The sequence below is a fragment of the Sciurus vulgaris genome, assembly GCF_902686455.1.
Source record: "Sciurus vulgaris genome assembly, chromosome: 10".
Lineage (NCBI taxonomy): Eukaryota > Metazoa > Chordata > Mammalia > Rodentia > Sciuridae > Sciurus > Sciurus vulgaris.
Window position 1 is genome coordinate 86,717,905 of NC_136470.1, and position 12,904 is coordinate 86,730,808.

Genomic DNA, 12,904 nt, shown 5'->3' on the forward strand with positions numbered 1-12,904 from the left:
AGATGAGATTAGGGGAAGAGGGAAAGGCAACTGCTTGGTTACGAACTGACCCTCCATCCTCCAGAGATCCTGGGCAGGTATTAGGGAAGGTATTTGCCATTGTTGCTGTATTGAGGGCCCAAGATGTTGTTAGCTCCACTGCCAGCTCTTGAATCATCAAACTACAATCAATGCAGGCTCCTGCCTGCTCATTCTGGACACTAATCTCTGCAAACCTGACATGGTCCCAAGAGGTCCCCCTTTGTTGCCTGTCCCCTGTGGGCAGTACCATTTCTTGGTATTCTCTGCTTCCTCTCTCTCTACCCGATGAGTCATCCAGGATCCCTCCTTTGCCCAAATCTGCCCACTGTACCTTCTGAAATTCCCACTGTCTACCTGTCTTCTCAACCTAGTCATTTCCTGGATTGAACTCAAGTCTCACTTTCCCCCAGGACCTGACTTTTCCATAAGAATTCGAGAACGGATGCCCCCTTGCCACTTCTCAATGTACTCTCAGGAACATTGCTTGCATAGAAACCAGATCCTCTGAGGACCATGCCAGAAGCCTGCGTCAGCCTGCGTCAGCCTGCGTCAGCCTGTCACTGCCAGCTTCTGGCCCTCTCTTGTTGTTAGTCGTTAGTCATTAGCCCCTGCCCTTTGCCCTCCCCTTGCCATGTTCAGAGGGGTTCGTTGCCCGAATGGACTGCACCCCAGCTTCTGTCTTGCTGGATCATCTTGACTCTAGGCACCACACAGGACTCTGACCACCATCTTCCTCCCAATTCAGTTTCTCCTTATTTCTGCTGCTTTGGGCCACTTTGAAAAACTACAGCCCAGCGGCCAATCCAGCTCACTGTTGGCTCTGTGACGACAGTCTAAGTGGAACACGCCATGCCCTTCACCACGTATTGTTCAAGGCTGCTTTTCTCCTTTGATGGCAGAATTGAGCAGCATAGATGGACACCACATGGCCCATGAAGCTGGAGATATTTACTGACTGGCCCTTTCCAAAAACAAGTTTTCTGACCCCTGTCTTAGGTAAACAAAATAAAACAAAAATAATTTTCTTCAAAAGTAATATGTGAAAATTACAGAAAGTTTGGACAATATAAACAAGTATTAATTTAGTAAAGAAAAAATTCTCCATTACTCCATAATTTAGATATAATTTACTATGAGTATTTGAGTGTTTTCTGACCTACTACTTGGTAATTTTATATATTTGTTTGTGTTATACCAATATGCCTATCTATGTAAATTAATTTTAGAAAAGTAGGGAATATCAATTTAACCTGCTTTTTTAAAAAATATTTTTAGTTGTACATGGATACAATACCTTTATTTAATTAATTAATTTATTTTTATGTGCCTCACACATACAAGGCAAGTGCTGTACCACTGAGCCACAACCCCAGGCCTTTAACCTGCTTTTTGGTTTCAAAATATAGATGTTTTTCTATATGAATTGTTACTGGTTTTTTTTTTTTGTTTGTTTGTTTGTTCGTTTTTGTGGTGCTGGGGATTGAACCCAGAGACTTTGTGCACGCAAGCCAAGCCTTTTACCAACTGAGCTATATCACCGGCCTGAATGTTACTTTTTTATAACATAATTTTAAATTTCTGCAAATAATCCATGGAATGGATGTAGCATAATTTAGTTAGCTAGACGTGTATAAAGAAAATTTATAACGTTTACAATTTTTGCTCTTTCAAATAATGCCACGATGAACCCTATAAACACCCTCAGCTTTGGAAAGCCAAGTGAGAGGAGGCTTGTATACACACACACACACACACACACACACACACACACACATGCGCGCGCACACACGAATGCTAATAAACCAGCATTGCATTTCACATATTCCTAGTGGTCCTTGGGGTCTTGCTTTTGGGTCCAACTGCAGGATGGGGGAAGGGGTACAGAAAAATTGTATGTGAAAATCAACAATATTTTATAAAAATGATTATTTGGGAAATTGATGTTAAGACTGATATATCATGTAGGTTGCATGTTACTAATTAATATTAAGGATTAATATGCTTGCCTTCATTCCTCCTATGTTTACTGCAATTCTAATCCCTAGGTGACTTATGAAGGAAAAGAGGAGCGATGCAGGGATGGGGGGCAATTTGGATGAGTAGTGGACCAGCTGAGGTTTGGACGTAAAGAAAGTTTTATATTGTATGAGACTTTGAACCATACACATTTTAAATAGTGAGATATTAGAATAGCATTAGAGTCTCATCTGATATACAAAATTTGAGACAATTTGATGACCTTATGAAAATACCAAGCAACCTTAAAGCAAAAAAAAAAAAAAAAAAAAAAAAATGTGTTATAAGGGTCGTAGATTTAAGAGCTTCACCACTCACCTTCCGTATTTTATGCTTGTGATTATGATTATCCTAAAATAATATACATTTTTGACAATGCTAAGTCTTTAGCTATGCATCATTTAGAGAAAATAAACCACATAGGAAACTACGCTTGGTAAATTCAGATGAGGAAATTCTGGAGATTTAGAAATGCAATGCTGGAATTCAAGAAAGAGGTCTAACCTGGAGCCATGAAATTGGAAGTGGTCTGTGCAAGACAGTCAGTTTAAATCACGAGAGGGGATGAACTTGTGAAATGAATAGTATAGATTTAAGAGGTCAAAAACATAATCTTCTGAAGCCACCATATGTGAGCACAGGAAGAGACAGTGGTGAGGGAGGGCACTTCCTGAGAACCTAGAATGTATCACGATATTTCCATGCATGTAATTTGTAGCATCTCATTTAATCCTCCCAATACCTCTATGCCAGCCTGCTGTATACACCTGGTTGTGCAATGAGGACAGAAAGAGGAGGAAGGCACAACAGCTCAGCCCAGGTGTGCAGGTCTGTCCAACTTCACTGCTTCCTTGAGGGGTACAGGGTAACTACATGGGTTAGGCAGACAGAAAAATCAACTGCTCAAATTTTAAGACAGAGTAGAGCGAAGTTAAGGTAAGTCAAAGGAAATGTACCAGTGTTCCCTGCCTAGAAAATGGTTCCATCCTCCCAGTTAGCAAACCCACAAATTCTGGAGCTGTCATTTTTCATGTCTCTTTCTCATGTCTATATCATATCCTTTCGTAGGCCCTGGGAGTGCCGCCTCCAAATTACATCCTCTTTTTATCACATCTGCCGCCCACTGCCTAAGCACAAAATTTGAACAAAATTTGCTCTACTAGTGATTTCCTTCCCTGTGGCCACTCCTGCCCAGCTAGAAACACTTTCCATACAACTACACAGATGCTGTTGGAACTTGATAAATCACTAAATACTAATTAATCATAGTTCGTTGTTGGGAGTTTTGGAATACTTGCCATCCCTGACCTCTGTCCTCTAACTCTCAGTAGGGTTCCAAGCAAATGCCCCCACTCACTTCCAAATGTCTCTCCAGGGGCATGGTGTTTCTGCTCCACCCCACCTCATCCCATCCCCAGGTTGAGAACCATGGAACCTGAGTGATCTTTTAATGTAAATCAGATCATGTCACTGCCCTGCTTAAAATAGAGTGATTTCTCAATGCAAGTAGCATCCCAATTCCTCCTGGGGATCTCAGGGCTATTAATGATCTGACCCATGTCTCCTTCTCCAGCCTCTCTTTTGTAACTCCCCTCCTCCTCTTACTTCAGTATAACTTCTTTCTCATCCTTGGCCACGTCAACTTATTTTCTGCTGCAGGGCCTTTGTGCTGCTATATCTTAGCCCAGAATACTCCTGCCCTTAGCTGTCTTGGCTGGTTTTTCTCTCTTCCTTCTGGCTTAGGCACTAAAGCTATGTCAGCATGAGGCTGCTAGTGACCATCCTGGGAAGAATGAAGGCAAGCAGAGGCAAGCCTTTCTGAGAGGTGGAGTGAGACCTGATGTCTCTTGAACTCCTAAATTCAACTGTGCCTTAGGTAAGACTCGTCCATTTGAATTGTCAGTACACAAGGTAATAAATAACACAGCCTTTTTTACTTAAGCTAGTTTTGATTTGTTTCTGCTCCTGCCTTAGGAAACACTCTGACCAGTACTCCACGTGCTTCCTCTAAGCCACACCTGTGTGTAGCAAGCATGGGTAGCAGATGAATCTCCTGCAGTCCTGGGTGAAAGATGCCTTCCCAGGATCCTCTTGCAAGTTACCTCAAGGAAGGACTGGAATCTCCACTAGCTACCTCCTCTAGTCCATCATCTCTGTTCTCTCTCTTCTTCCACATCTTCCTTTCTCCCTAAATGCATTCAAAATTCTTCCTGAAAAAGAAATCCTTCTTCCATTTACTTATCATTTTAGATTATAGATCACTTCCCTTCCCAGTCATTCTGCTTGAAATCTGCCTTTCATTCACTTCTTCAACAAGGTCGCCCCTCCTGGTGCACTCTCCCAGCTGTGATTGCCATAATTTACAAGTCAATCAACCAAAACAATGGCTCTTCTCATCTTCATTTTCATTGATCTTTCTGCAGCTTTCAGCACAGCTGTTCATACCTTCCTCCACTGCTATGATACCCAAGGGTTTTCTTACCTTCTTGGACATTCCTCCTGAGCACTGGACTGTTGGCAAAACTTATAGGCAAGAGTGACAAGGTGTGGTAACACCTAATTCAGTCTCCCTCTCAGTGTAGCCACTCACTTGGCTGCTGGTCTCACCCTTTAAAATTCTATCTGGAAGGGCCCATCACGGAGGTAGATCAGAAAAACTTAATGCTGATGGACAAAAATTGAAATTGTGTAGGCACCATTCTATAATGGGGACTATTTATTCTCTCATGCCATTGAGCACTTAGCAATTTCTACAGATATCTGCTGATTCACTTTCCCAAGTATCCCTTATCAAAATATACCATAAACTAGAGCTTTAGTTTGGGTCCTTAAAATAGATTGGCTAGAAAGCTCCATCCTGCATCATACAATGAGTATTTACTAAGCAGGTATTTTAAACATAAATAATGAACAAATCTAATTAAAATGAGATTCCTATGCTATTCCTATACTAATTACCAATACCTTCTTACCTGAGCATTGGAGAAAACCAGTGATTAATTTATCTGTATAAAGTTCAGGCACTTGGCTTCCTTTAGCAAGATTGTCTCTTTGAATAAAAGGAATTGTTTTCTCATAAGAAAATGGTCATATCCTAGGGTTGTGAGTAGATCCTAGTCTCAAGTTTCCCTATATTTGGCACCAAGATATTTGTTGTTTTCTGTTTCTATTTTCAGGCAGATTTTGGTGAGGGACACTTATGTGGTTCTTGGGATAACAGGCCACACACATGAGCAGACCTGGGATGAAGTAGACAATAATCATGACCATATTTCAGCTTAGAACCTTCTCTATTAAGGAAGGTCCTTCAGGCACTTTTATTAATAGTCAGATACAAGCTTGGCAAGAGCACCTTTCAAAGTCACAGTTCCGACTGTTTTTATGAGGTCAATCAGAAGGCAGAGAACTTAATGATAGTGGTTTATCATTAAGACAATGACCATCAAGTTGTCAGCCTATGTCTCCCATCAGACATAACCATCACCCTTTCTGCTTCAATCCTCTGAGGAATGAAGAGAGGTTGGAATTCAAGACTTGATGTTGATCTAAACTCATGTGGCACTTGCTTTGATAGCAGAAAAGGCTCACCCACGCCAGACTTGGACAAAATGGTGGCTAAGTTCTCTGTGTCAAACCTTCCCATTTCTGCAGTGTCTAGCCTAGATCTTGAAGTGTCTGATCCTGCCTGGGCACGGGAGGACCAAAGGACCAACTGCATCAGCAACACCAGGCTGTGTCACCTTGGGTGGTTTCGCTGGTTGGAATGCTTCTCCTGAGGCTGACTCCACCGAGGCCACACCTGAGAAGGCATAGCGCAGGTCGTAGTGTGCCCGGTTCAACGGGGGTCCTCTGGGGGCCGACACTACCATAGGTCCAACCACCAGGGGTGCTGCAGGCGGGCCAGCTGGAAGAGATGCTGGTGTAGCTTGTTCCACGGCAGCGGCAGGGTTTGCTGCATTGGCACCATCTGGTAGGGGCTGCATGACCACAGGCTGGGGAGAGGACAGTTTCCTGGGGTTAGCTTGCTTCTTCCTCCCAGACAAGGCCACCCATAGTCTGGGTGGCACTCCCTAACTGATTTCCTCACAGTGAGAATTTTCATTTGCAAGGCATCTCACAAACAAAACAAAACAAAAACCTGCCTAGGTGCAAAGGATTGTCACTAGGTTTACAGGGAAAAAATAACTGGCCCTGTTCTCACCAGGATTGTCTTGGTGATAGCAGACTTATACACACATGTAGCATAAGTAAAATCACTCTACCTACAGCTTTCACTCTTTTACTTTTTCATCTACACCTTCAGCTATCGGGAGCTGTCAGATAGACTACTCGCCTGGTGTCCACAAATAAGAAAACCACCCCCACCTCCCACGAATGAAGAAGTGGCCTTGTCAACTACACACTAGTATGGTTCTACTCTATAGGCACCAGTATGTGGGAGGGAAAGACATGGATGAATTATGGTTCCACGTGTTGATGATTCCATGTACCATCTTATTTTGTGAAGTTCAGGAGGACAGGACAACAAATTGCCTGTCATTACTAACACACTGCATACACGTTAAGGGGTCATTGTATTCTGAAGATGTGAGAGTATCCATGAAGTTGTTACCTGTGGCTGGAACACTGTGCAGGTCACTGAAACCTTGTCTCCAACAACCTTCTCATTGACCGTCGCCTGACAAAAGCCATATTGCTGTCCATAGAACAAGAAGAATCATTTTAATGGATATTAAAAAATGAATTTCTTTTTAAAAATTTTTTATTTGTTCTTCTTAGATATACATGACAGTAGAGTGTGTTTTGACAAAGCAATCATATCATGCATTGTCTCAAAAATATACTTGTCATTAATCTTCATAATTATTACAATGTATAGAAAAATGTTTATACTAAGAGAATGAATTTCACTAATATTGCACTACATTGAAACAAAGAAACTTAAATTTTTAATTTCCTTTAAAAATTTTCCTAAAGTTTATAGATTCTATATGTAAGACACATATATAATTCTATATATAATGTATAAAATACAGAAGTGTTGTGAGAGAGCTCACCCATAATCCCACACATAGCTTGACCCAGCAAGAACTACAGTTAATATCGATGTATTTCTTTCTAATTTTTAAATTCTATTAAACACAACTTAGAAGCTGAGATCATTTTGAATCTACCATTTTATGCCTGTTATTCACTTGCTGTAAAATAATAGTATTTTTCATATCATTAATTATGTTGCATAACTTTCTATTTACTGATGTGCCATGTATTATTCAATGGCACCCTCCTGTTGGACACTGGGATCTTTTCTCCTTTTGAGTCATTTTTATCTGTGATAAACCATTATTTATAATATATATACACACACATATATTTATCACCTCAAAAAAAAGTGGATGTTACTAGCTCAAAGATGTGAAAGTTTTCATATCAATGGTACATCTAGGAAATCTACACATCACACTCTCAACGGTGGGGCATGCCTTGTCTTCGTCAAGAAACAGCCTCTATCTTTCTCCTAATTTCATGTGCCTCCAGTGGGTGAGATGATTCTGTGACAGGTCTTAAGGGCATAGGTGAGACTTCAAAGAAAGGTTAGGCATGATCCAGGCCCACATTCTGCATGGCTATTTTCTTCTTGCAGTCTCAAGATACAAGTTACATAAAGGTGTTCCGTCCTACAATCAGCTTTGCCTGGGTGGCACCAACCCCAAGGCCTGGCCCACTCACCTTTTCTGCCAGCAGATTGCAATTGGCTGGATCTGTGACTTCTTTTGCAACACAGTCAGTGGCAGCCACTGCAAACTCCACGTAGGTTGAAACTGGGAGAGGCTGATAAAAAGAAATTAAAACACACTTGAGGCAATATGACTTGAAATAAAAAGGGCAGGGAGGGAGAGGCTGGAGAGAAATAGCAAGGATGGTGGCAACAGGACAACTTCAGGGAACACCATTCACAGAGACCACATTTTATGGCCCTGGAAATAAACCCACACATGGCTGATGGGACAGTTGTTGGGGACCATGCTCTGAAGTGTTTGTACTACAGAGGTAGGGGTTGAGTCTTCCCTGAAGGAGAAGCAGGTGTTCACTGCCCAGCATCTCTAGGGCAGAGATGCGTTTTCAGACAGGAAACAGGAAGTCAGAGGCCCCCCCTTGGACTGCATGAGTGGAAACCCTGTCTCCCCCTGGTCCTCACTCTTGGGGCTGCACTAAGATTTGAGTTATTCCAATGTGGGATGGGAAGGTGAAGAAATGACCCTCTCTCCCCCCTGTAGAGTGGGATCAAATAAAAATTTTTAGATGAAAGTATGGAAGATATTGCTTGTGATTTTTCCTCCTTATAGTACTTGAAGACTGGACACTTACAACACTAAAGATCTGTTATTGGTGGAGTCCAGGATGGAAATGTTTCAAGAATTACACATTATGGTTAACAGAATCACCACCTAAAGTATTTTTAAGTATGCCATGGCTGATATCCAAATTACCAGGTTTCTTAAATATTAGAATTCGGTTCCATTCAAATATGCTAAACCATCTGTAGTACAATTGTGTGTGTGTGTGTGTGTGTGTGTGTGTGTGTGTGTGTGTGTGTGTGTGCTGACTTCAAAAGCATTTTTAGGATCTTGCCATTATATGCCTATTAGTATAAGTAGGCTGATGCCTTTGCAAACGTGAATTGCTAGACTTGCTAATGGTGGTGACCGGTGGTAAACGTGTGGATTTACAGTGAGTGTGTCTGCATAATGTGAGAACCACCATCTCCTGAATCTGGACACTGGTTCTTGCTAGAACGAGGGAAGACGCATGGTGCCTACCTGCAGCGTCTGGGTGCCTCATGCTAGAGGGGCTCGGGCTGGCAGAGGCGAGGTTTGGGGGTCCTCATGACACTCCCAGTCCTCACTCCTCAGGAGACCTTTTTCCCCCTTCCCAGTCAACACCTTCCTTGCCTTCTGGCTGCTGTTCTTGCACCTGGCCTTTCCTCACCCCTGCTTCACCACAAGTGCCACCAAACTGCCCAATCTGTCGAAGAGTCTGAGTTTTACCACAAGTTGAGCGCGGGAAACTTCCAGTAGCTGATAATAGGGGCCGTTGTTCTGCGCGTTGAAGGCAGCCAGAGCGGCTTCGGCAGCGTGCGCTACCCTGGTGTTGTTTAGCGGGATCAGCAGGGGGCAGTCCGGACACACCCTGAGCACGTCCTCCGCGGAGTCTGCACAGAGAAGGGAAAGACTCCTCATTTTTCCAGGACATTCACCCCAGCTCCTCAGATTTAGAAAGGGCTAACATGTGCTCCAAATGGATTTAGGCTTTATCCCTGCTTCTAAATAACCATTCCAGTGGTTTGTGTCTTGTTGACATTTCCGCAGGAATCCCTGGCACTAAGGGACAATTTTCACCTCCAATGAGAACAGATATTTAAATCGTTTTTAAACCCCAGGCTCCAAGAAGTTTGGTTTTTACTTTTCCTTACCAATCAAGTGATTGAAACTACTTAGGATCAAAACTATTCCGATTCCTACCTCTCTCTACAAGGTAAAAAATAATAAGAAAAAGAAGCTTGTGTACCTGGAGTGGAATCACATTTTGCAGACAATACGGAAAACTGGCCATTCTGTTTCAGCACATGGAGGTCACAGTCTCCTTCCACAGCCTGGTGAAATAAACCCAGAGTGAGGGCCTTCACTCTCTCCACCCCCATGCCCCACCCCCTCGTGGTGGTCTATGGTAACCCTCAAAAAGTCATCTTCAAGTGGGTGATATTGAAATATTGTACTCTGGGCTTTCAGGGAGGGCTACATCAAGGAGTTTGAACTGTTGTAAAAATCAACCCCACAGAAGGCAGCATTCAGCGCCAGTTTTAGAAACTCTACACTGGCTGACCCAGAAGGTAGGCTGGGAAACGGGACAGAATAGCTCCTGCTCTTTGCTGAACCCCGGTGGAACTGGATGAGGTATGACAACAGCCACCATAGGAAGGGTACTCACATGTTGGATCACCTGCCTCACAGAGCAGTTTGCCAAGGGGGTGGGGTCCAGGGCATGACAGGTAGTCTCTAATGTGTCTATTTCAAGTTCATACACTTCTCCGAAGGGCCGCTGCGGAGACAGAATGACAGGGGTGAGCAGGCCACCCACTGATCATGTTGAACCAGCTGAAGTGTGAGCCCCATTGGGCTTGGGCCCTCCCCCACTTTTGGAGAGGTGAAGAATTTATTCTTTACCTGTTAGTCTCAACTCCAGCTAGATTTAAACTGGCCTGTGGACAGGACCACACTGTTTTTCTGCTCTTCCTCGGTTAACTGGGCAAGAGCTACATGGCACTTTCCCAGAAGAAAGAGGAATGGGCTTGGACAAGGAATGGAGTCACGGTCCTCACTTTGAGCTCTATTTGGAAACTAAAACTGTGTTTTTGATACTTATTTTTTAAATTAAAAAAGTTCACCTTTCAAGCAGTGCTTTGAAAAAGTTTTGGATTTCCTTAATCAAGTAGCAAAATAAGGTGGTGTAGATGATAGCTTACTGTTTTCTCTTTATTATCTCTCCATCCCTCCCTATGCTTTGTTTTTTCTTCCCTTTCATCATCTACTTTCCTTCCTTTCCCCATTGTCTTCCTTCTTAAAGATTTTCTTTGCTGTCTCCTTGGCTTTTCCTTGATCCCTTGGCCTGGGTGCACAGATGCTGCTCTCTACTTCCCCTGCTGGTGATGAGAGGGAAGAGCGAATTGGCACCGAAAGGAGGAAGCTGTCCTATCACTATGGTTACACACCTCTTTGGAGTTGTTCTTGTCATTCACCTGATTATGCATTCTTTCTTCAAAGCCTGGACAATCTAAAACCTGGAAAATCTCATCCCAGCTCTATTTGCCTCTCATTTCAGCTCTGCCTAACTCAGTAATAACTGAAGCCTTGGAATCTTCTCCCCTAAAGGATGCTCTTCATTTTATGATGTGCAGTTGTGTCAAAAGAAACTTCCTGAGATGATTCAGAGCTGCAGTGACTAAGGACCTGGTTTTCTTAAGGAAAGTAACACTCAAACTTTGCCACTAGTGAAAATCATGATGCCCACTCATTGCCGTTTCCCTCAAACGTGCATGCTGTTTGCTTGTTTTCCCCTGCATGGATCAGTGTCTCCTGAATCTACACTGTTCTTTAGTATGGCTGCAGAACTCTTAACATCCCGCTGGGCTGGTCATGATTTCAAATATTTTGTCCTTTTGTGAAGTCAGGTATCAGTCATCCATGCAGACATCCTGATGTTTATCTTGTTTTCTCTCCCCCCCCCCCCCCGGTTGTAAATCTTTTATGGACACACAGACCATTTTTCTGATCTTTGTGTCAGGTTAAACCATGTAAAATTGCCATCTTTGTATGTGATAAGCAGCTAAATACTAGCAATTTTAATGGTTCAACCTAATATCTTCCATGGCACCTGACACTGGTTCTTGCTCAAGAAAGGCTTGAAATAATGTTTGCTGAAAAAAATTATCCTTAATCAGATATAAAATCTGGTTTCAAACCACACAATAGACAGATTCCCTTTTCACACCTCTCCACATCTCTCAACTGATCTCCACGGTGTATTTTCTGGCCTACTCTTTATTGTCACTGGCTCCAGGCTGTGCTGCTTTCTCGCTGGGCATATGGAGCAGTGAATCCTATTTATGCCAAGACTTCTCTCTTTGGGATGTGAGTAACTCTTTTTGGGAGGCAGCTTGTAAAGAGGAAGGAACCTAGATCTGAACCAAATCCCAGTCTGAATGCATACTAATTATATGACCTCCAGCAAAAAAAAAAAAGAACATGTCAGCCAGAGCCTTTATTTCCTCTTATATAAGACAAGGTCAGTACATCTATCCTAAAGGACTGGAGGGGGAAAGGGAGCAGTTAGGGAAATGAGCTATGTGAAACATGTAGAACATGGTAGCACCTGTCAAATGCTAGTTTCATTCATTCAGAGACAGACGGAAACCAAGAAAGGAAAATTGTCTTTTAGGCAGTGGTAACTTGGCAAATAGGAGCCACTCTCTTGGGCCCTAGTTTTTCTATCAGGTTCCACTTTTCACCTGTAATCTAGATAATATCCTTCAAAGTATTTTTCTTCTCCTTCCCCTCCCCCCACCCCCTACCCAACAGTCTCCTTGAGATTCATGACTGTGGAATTGAATCCTCTCTTGCCTTCCATCTGCCACTTCCTTTTTACTCCTGGAAAGAAATAAGAGTTTTTCCCACTACAGTTGCATTTGTGCTGGGAGATGCTCGTCTTTTGAGGTACCAGGTTGGGCTCTACACATAGGTTCTTTTAGCTTGTTCACAACAGGTTCACTTACCCTAGGCCAAACCTTCACTTTGTCAATCTGGTTCAAAACGTGCTTGTATCCCTGGAAAAGGTGTTGATTGATGTGGTTCACAGCCGCCAGGGCTGCTTGCTCTGTTTCTGGGTCATCGCAATCCGGTTCTCTATAACCCAGCCCTGGACCATGTGGGGCCGACTGGCAGCCCCAGAGCTGAGCAAGGCAAAGGAGCAGGATGAAGGATTTCATGGCTGCCCCAGAAAGGCCCTGGCAGGTAGGCAGATGACTGTAGGCTTCAGGACAATCCAGGTACTCTGCTTCGAAAGCTAGCCCCAAAGAGGGGCGGAGGGCTTTATTTATCTGGTGAAGCCTACTGAAGGAGTTGCATAAGGACGTGGGATGATTTCAGTTCTGGTTCCAAATAATCCCTGCAAACATCAGCCTTGGAAAAGCAAACAAGTTAGGACATCACTGGTCCCCAAGAAATCTGCCAAAGTCAACCCTTCTGTGGGGGAGATGCTCCAAAGTCTGCTTGGAACATGGTGACAGCAGTGGAGAGAGGAGGCAGCTGAG

The 12,904-nt window shown here is 43.1% G+C and overlaps 1 protein-coding gene across 1 annotated transcript; it reads right to left on the reverse strand.

Annotated features, from left to right (window-relative positions):
- Positions 1-5,308: 5,308 nt before the first annotated feature.
- On the reverse strand, positions 5,309-12,669 carry AHSG (alpha 2-HS glycoprotein). The gene is made up of 7 exons (XM_079101235.1): positions 12,368-12,669; positions 10,027-10,137; positions 9,607-9,691; positions 9,087-9,250; positions 7,768-7,869; positions 6,650-6,733; positions 5,309-6,029 (listed from the first exon to the last, which is right to left on the reverse strand). Exons 1-7 carry the CDS (start codon positions 12,578-12,580, stop codon positions 5,697-5,699), a joined length of 1,092 nt encoding a protein of 363 aa, XP_078957361.1. The 5' UTR covers positions 12,581-12,669; the 3' UTR covers positions 5,309-5,696.
- Between the last annotated feature and the right edge of the window lie 235 nt (positions 12,670-12,904).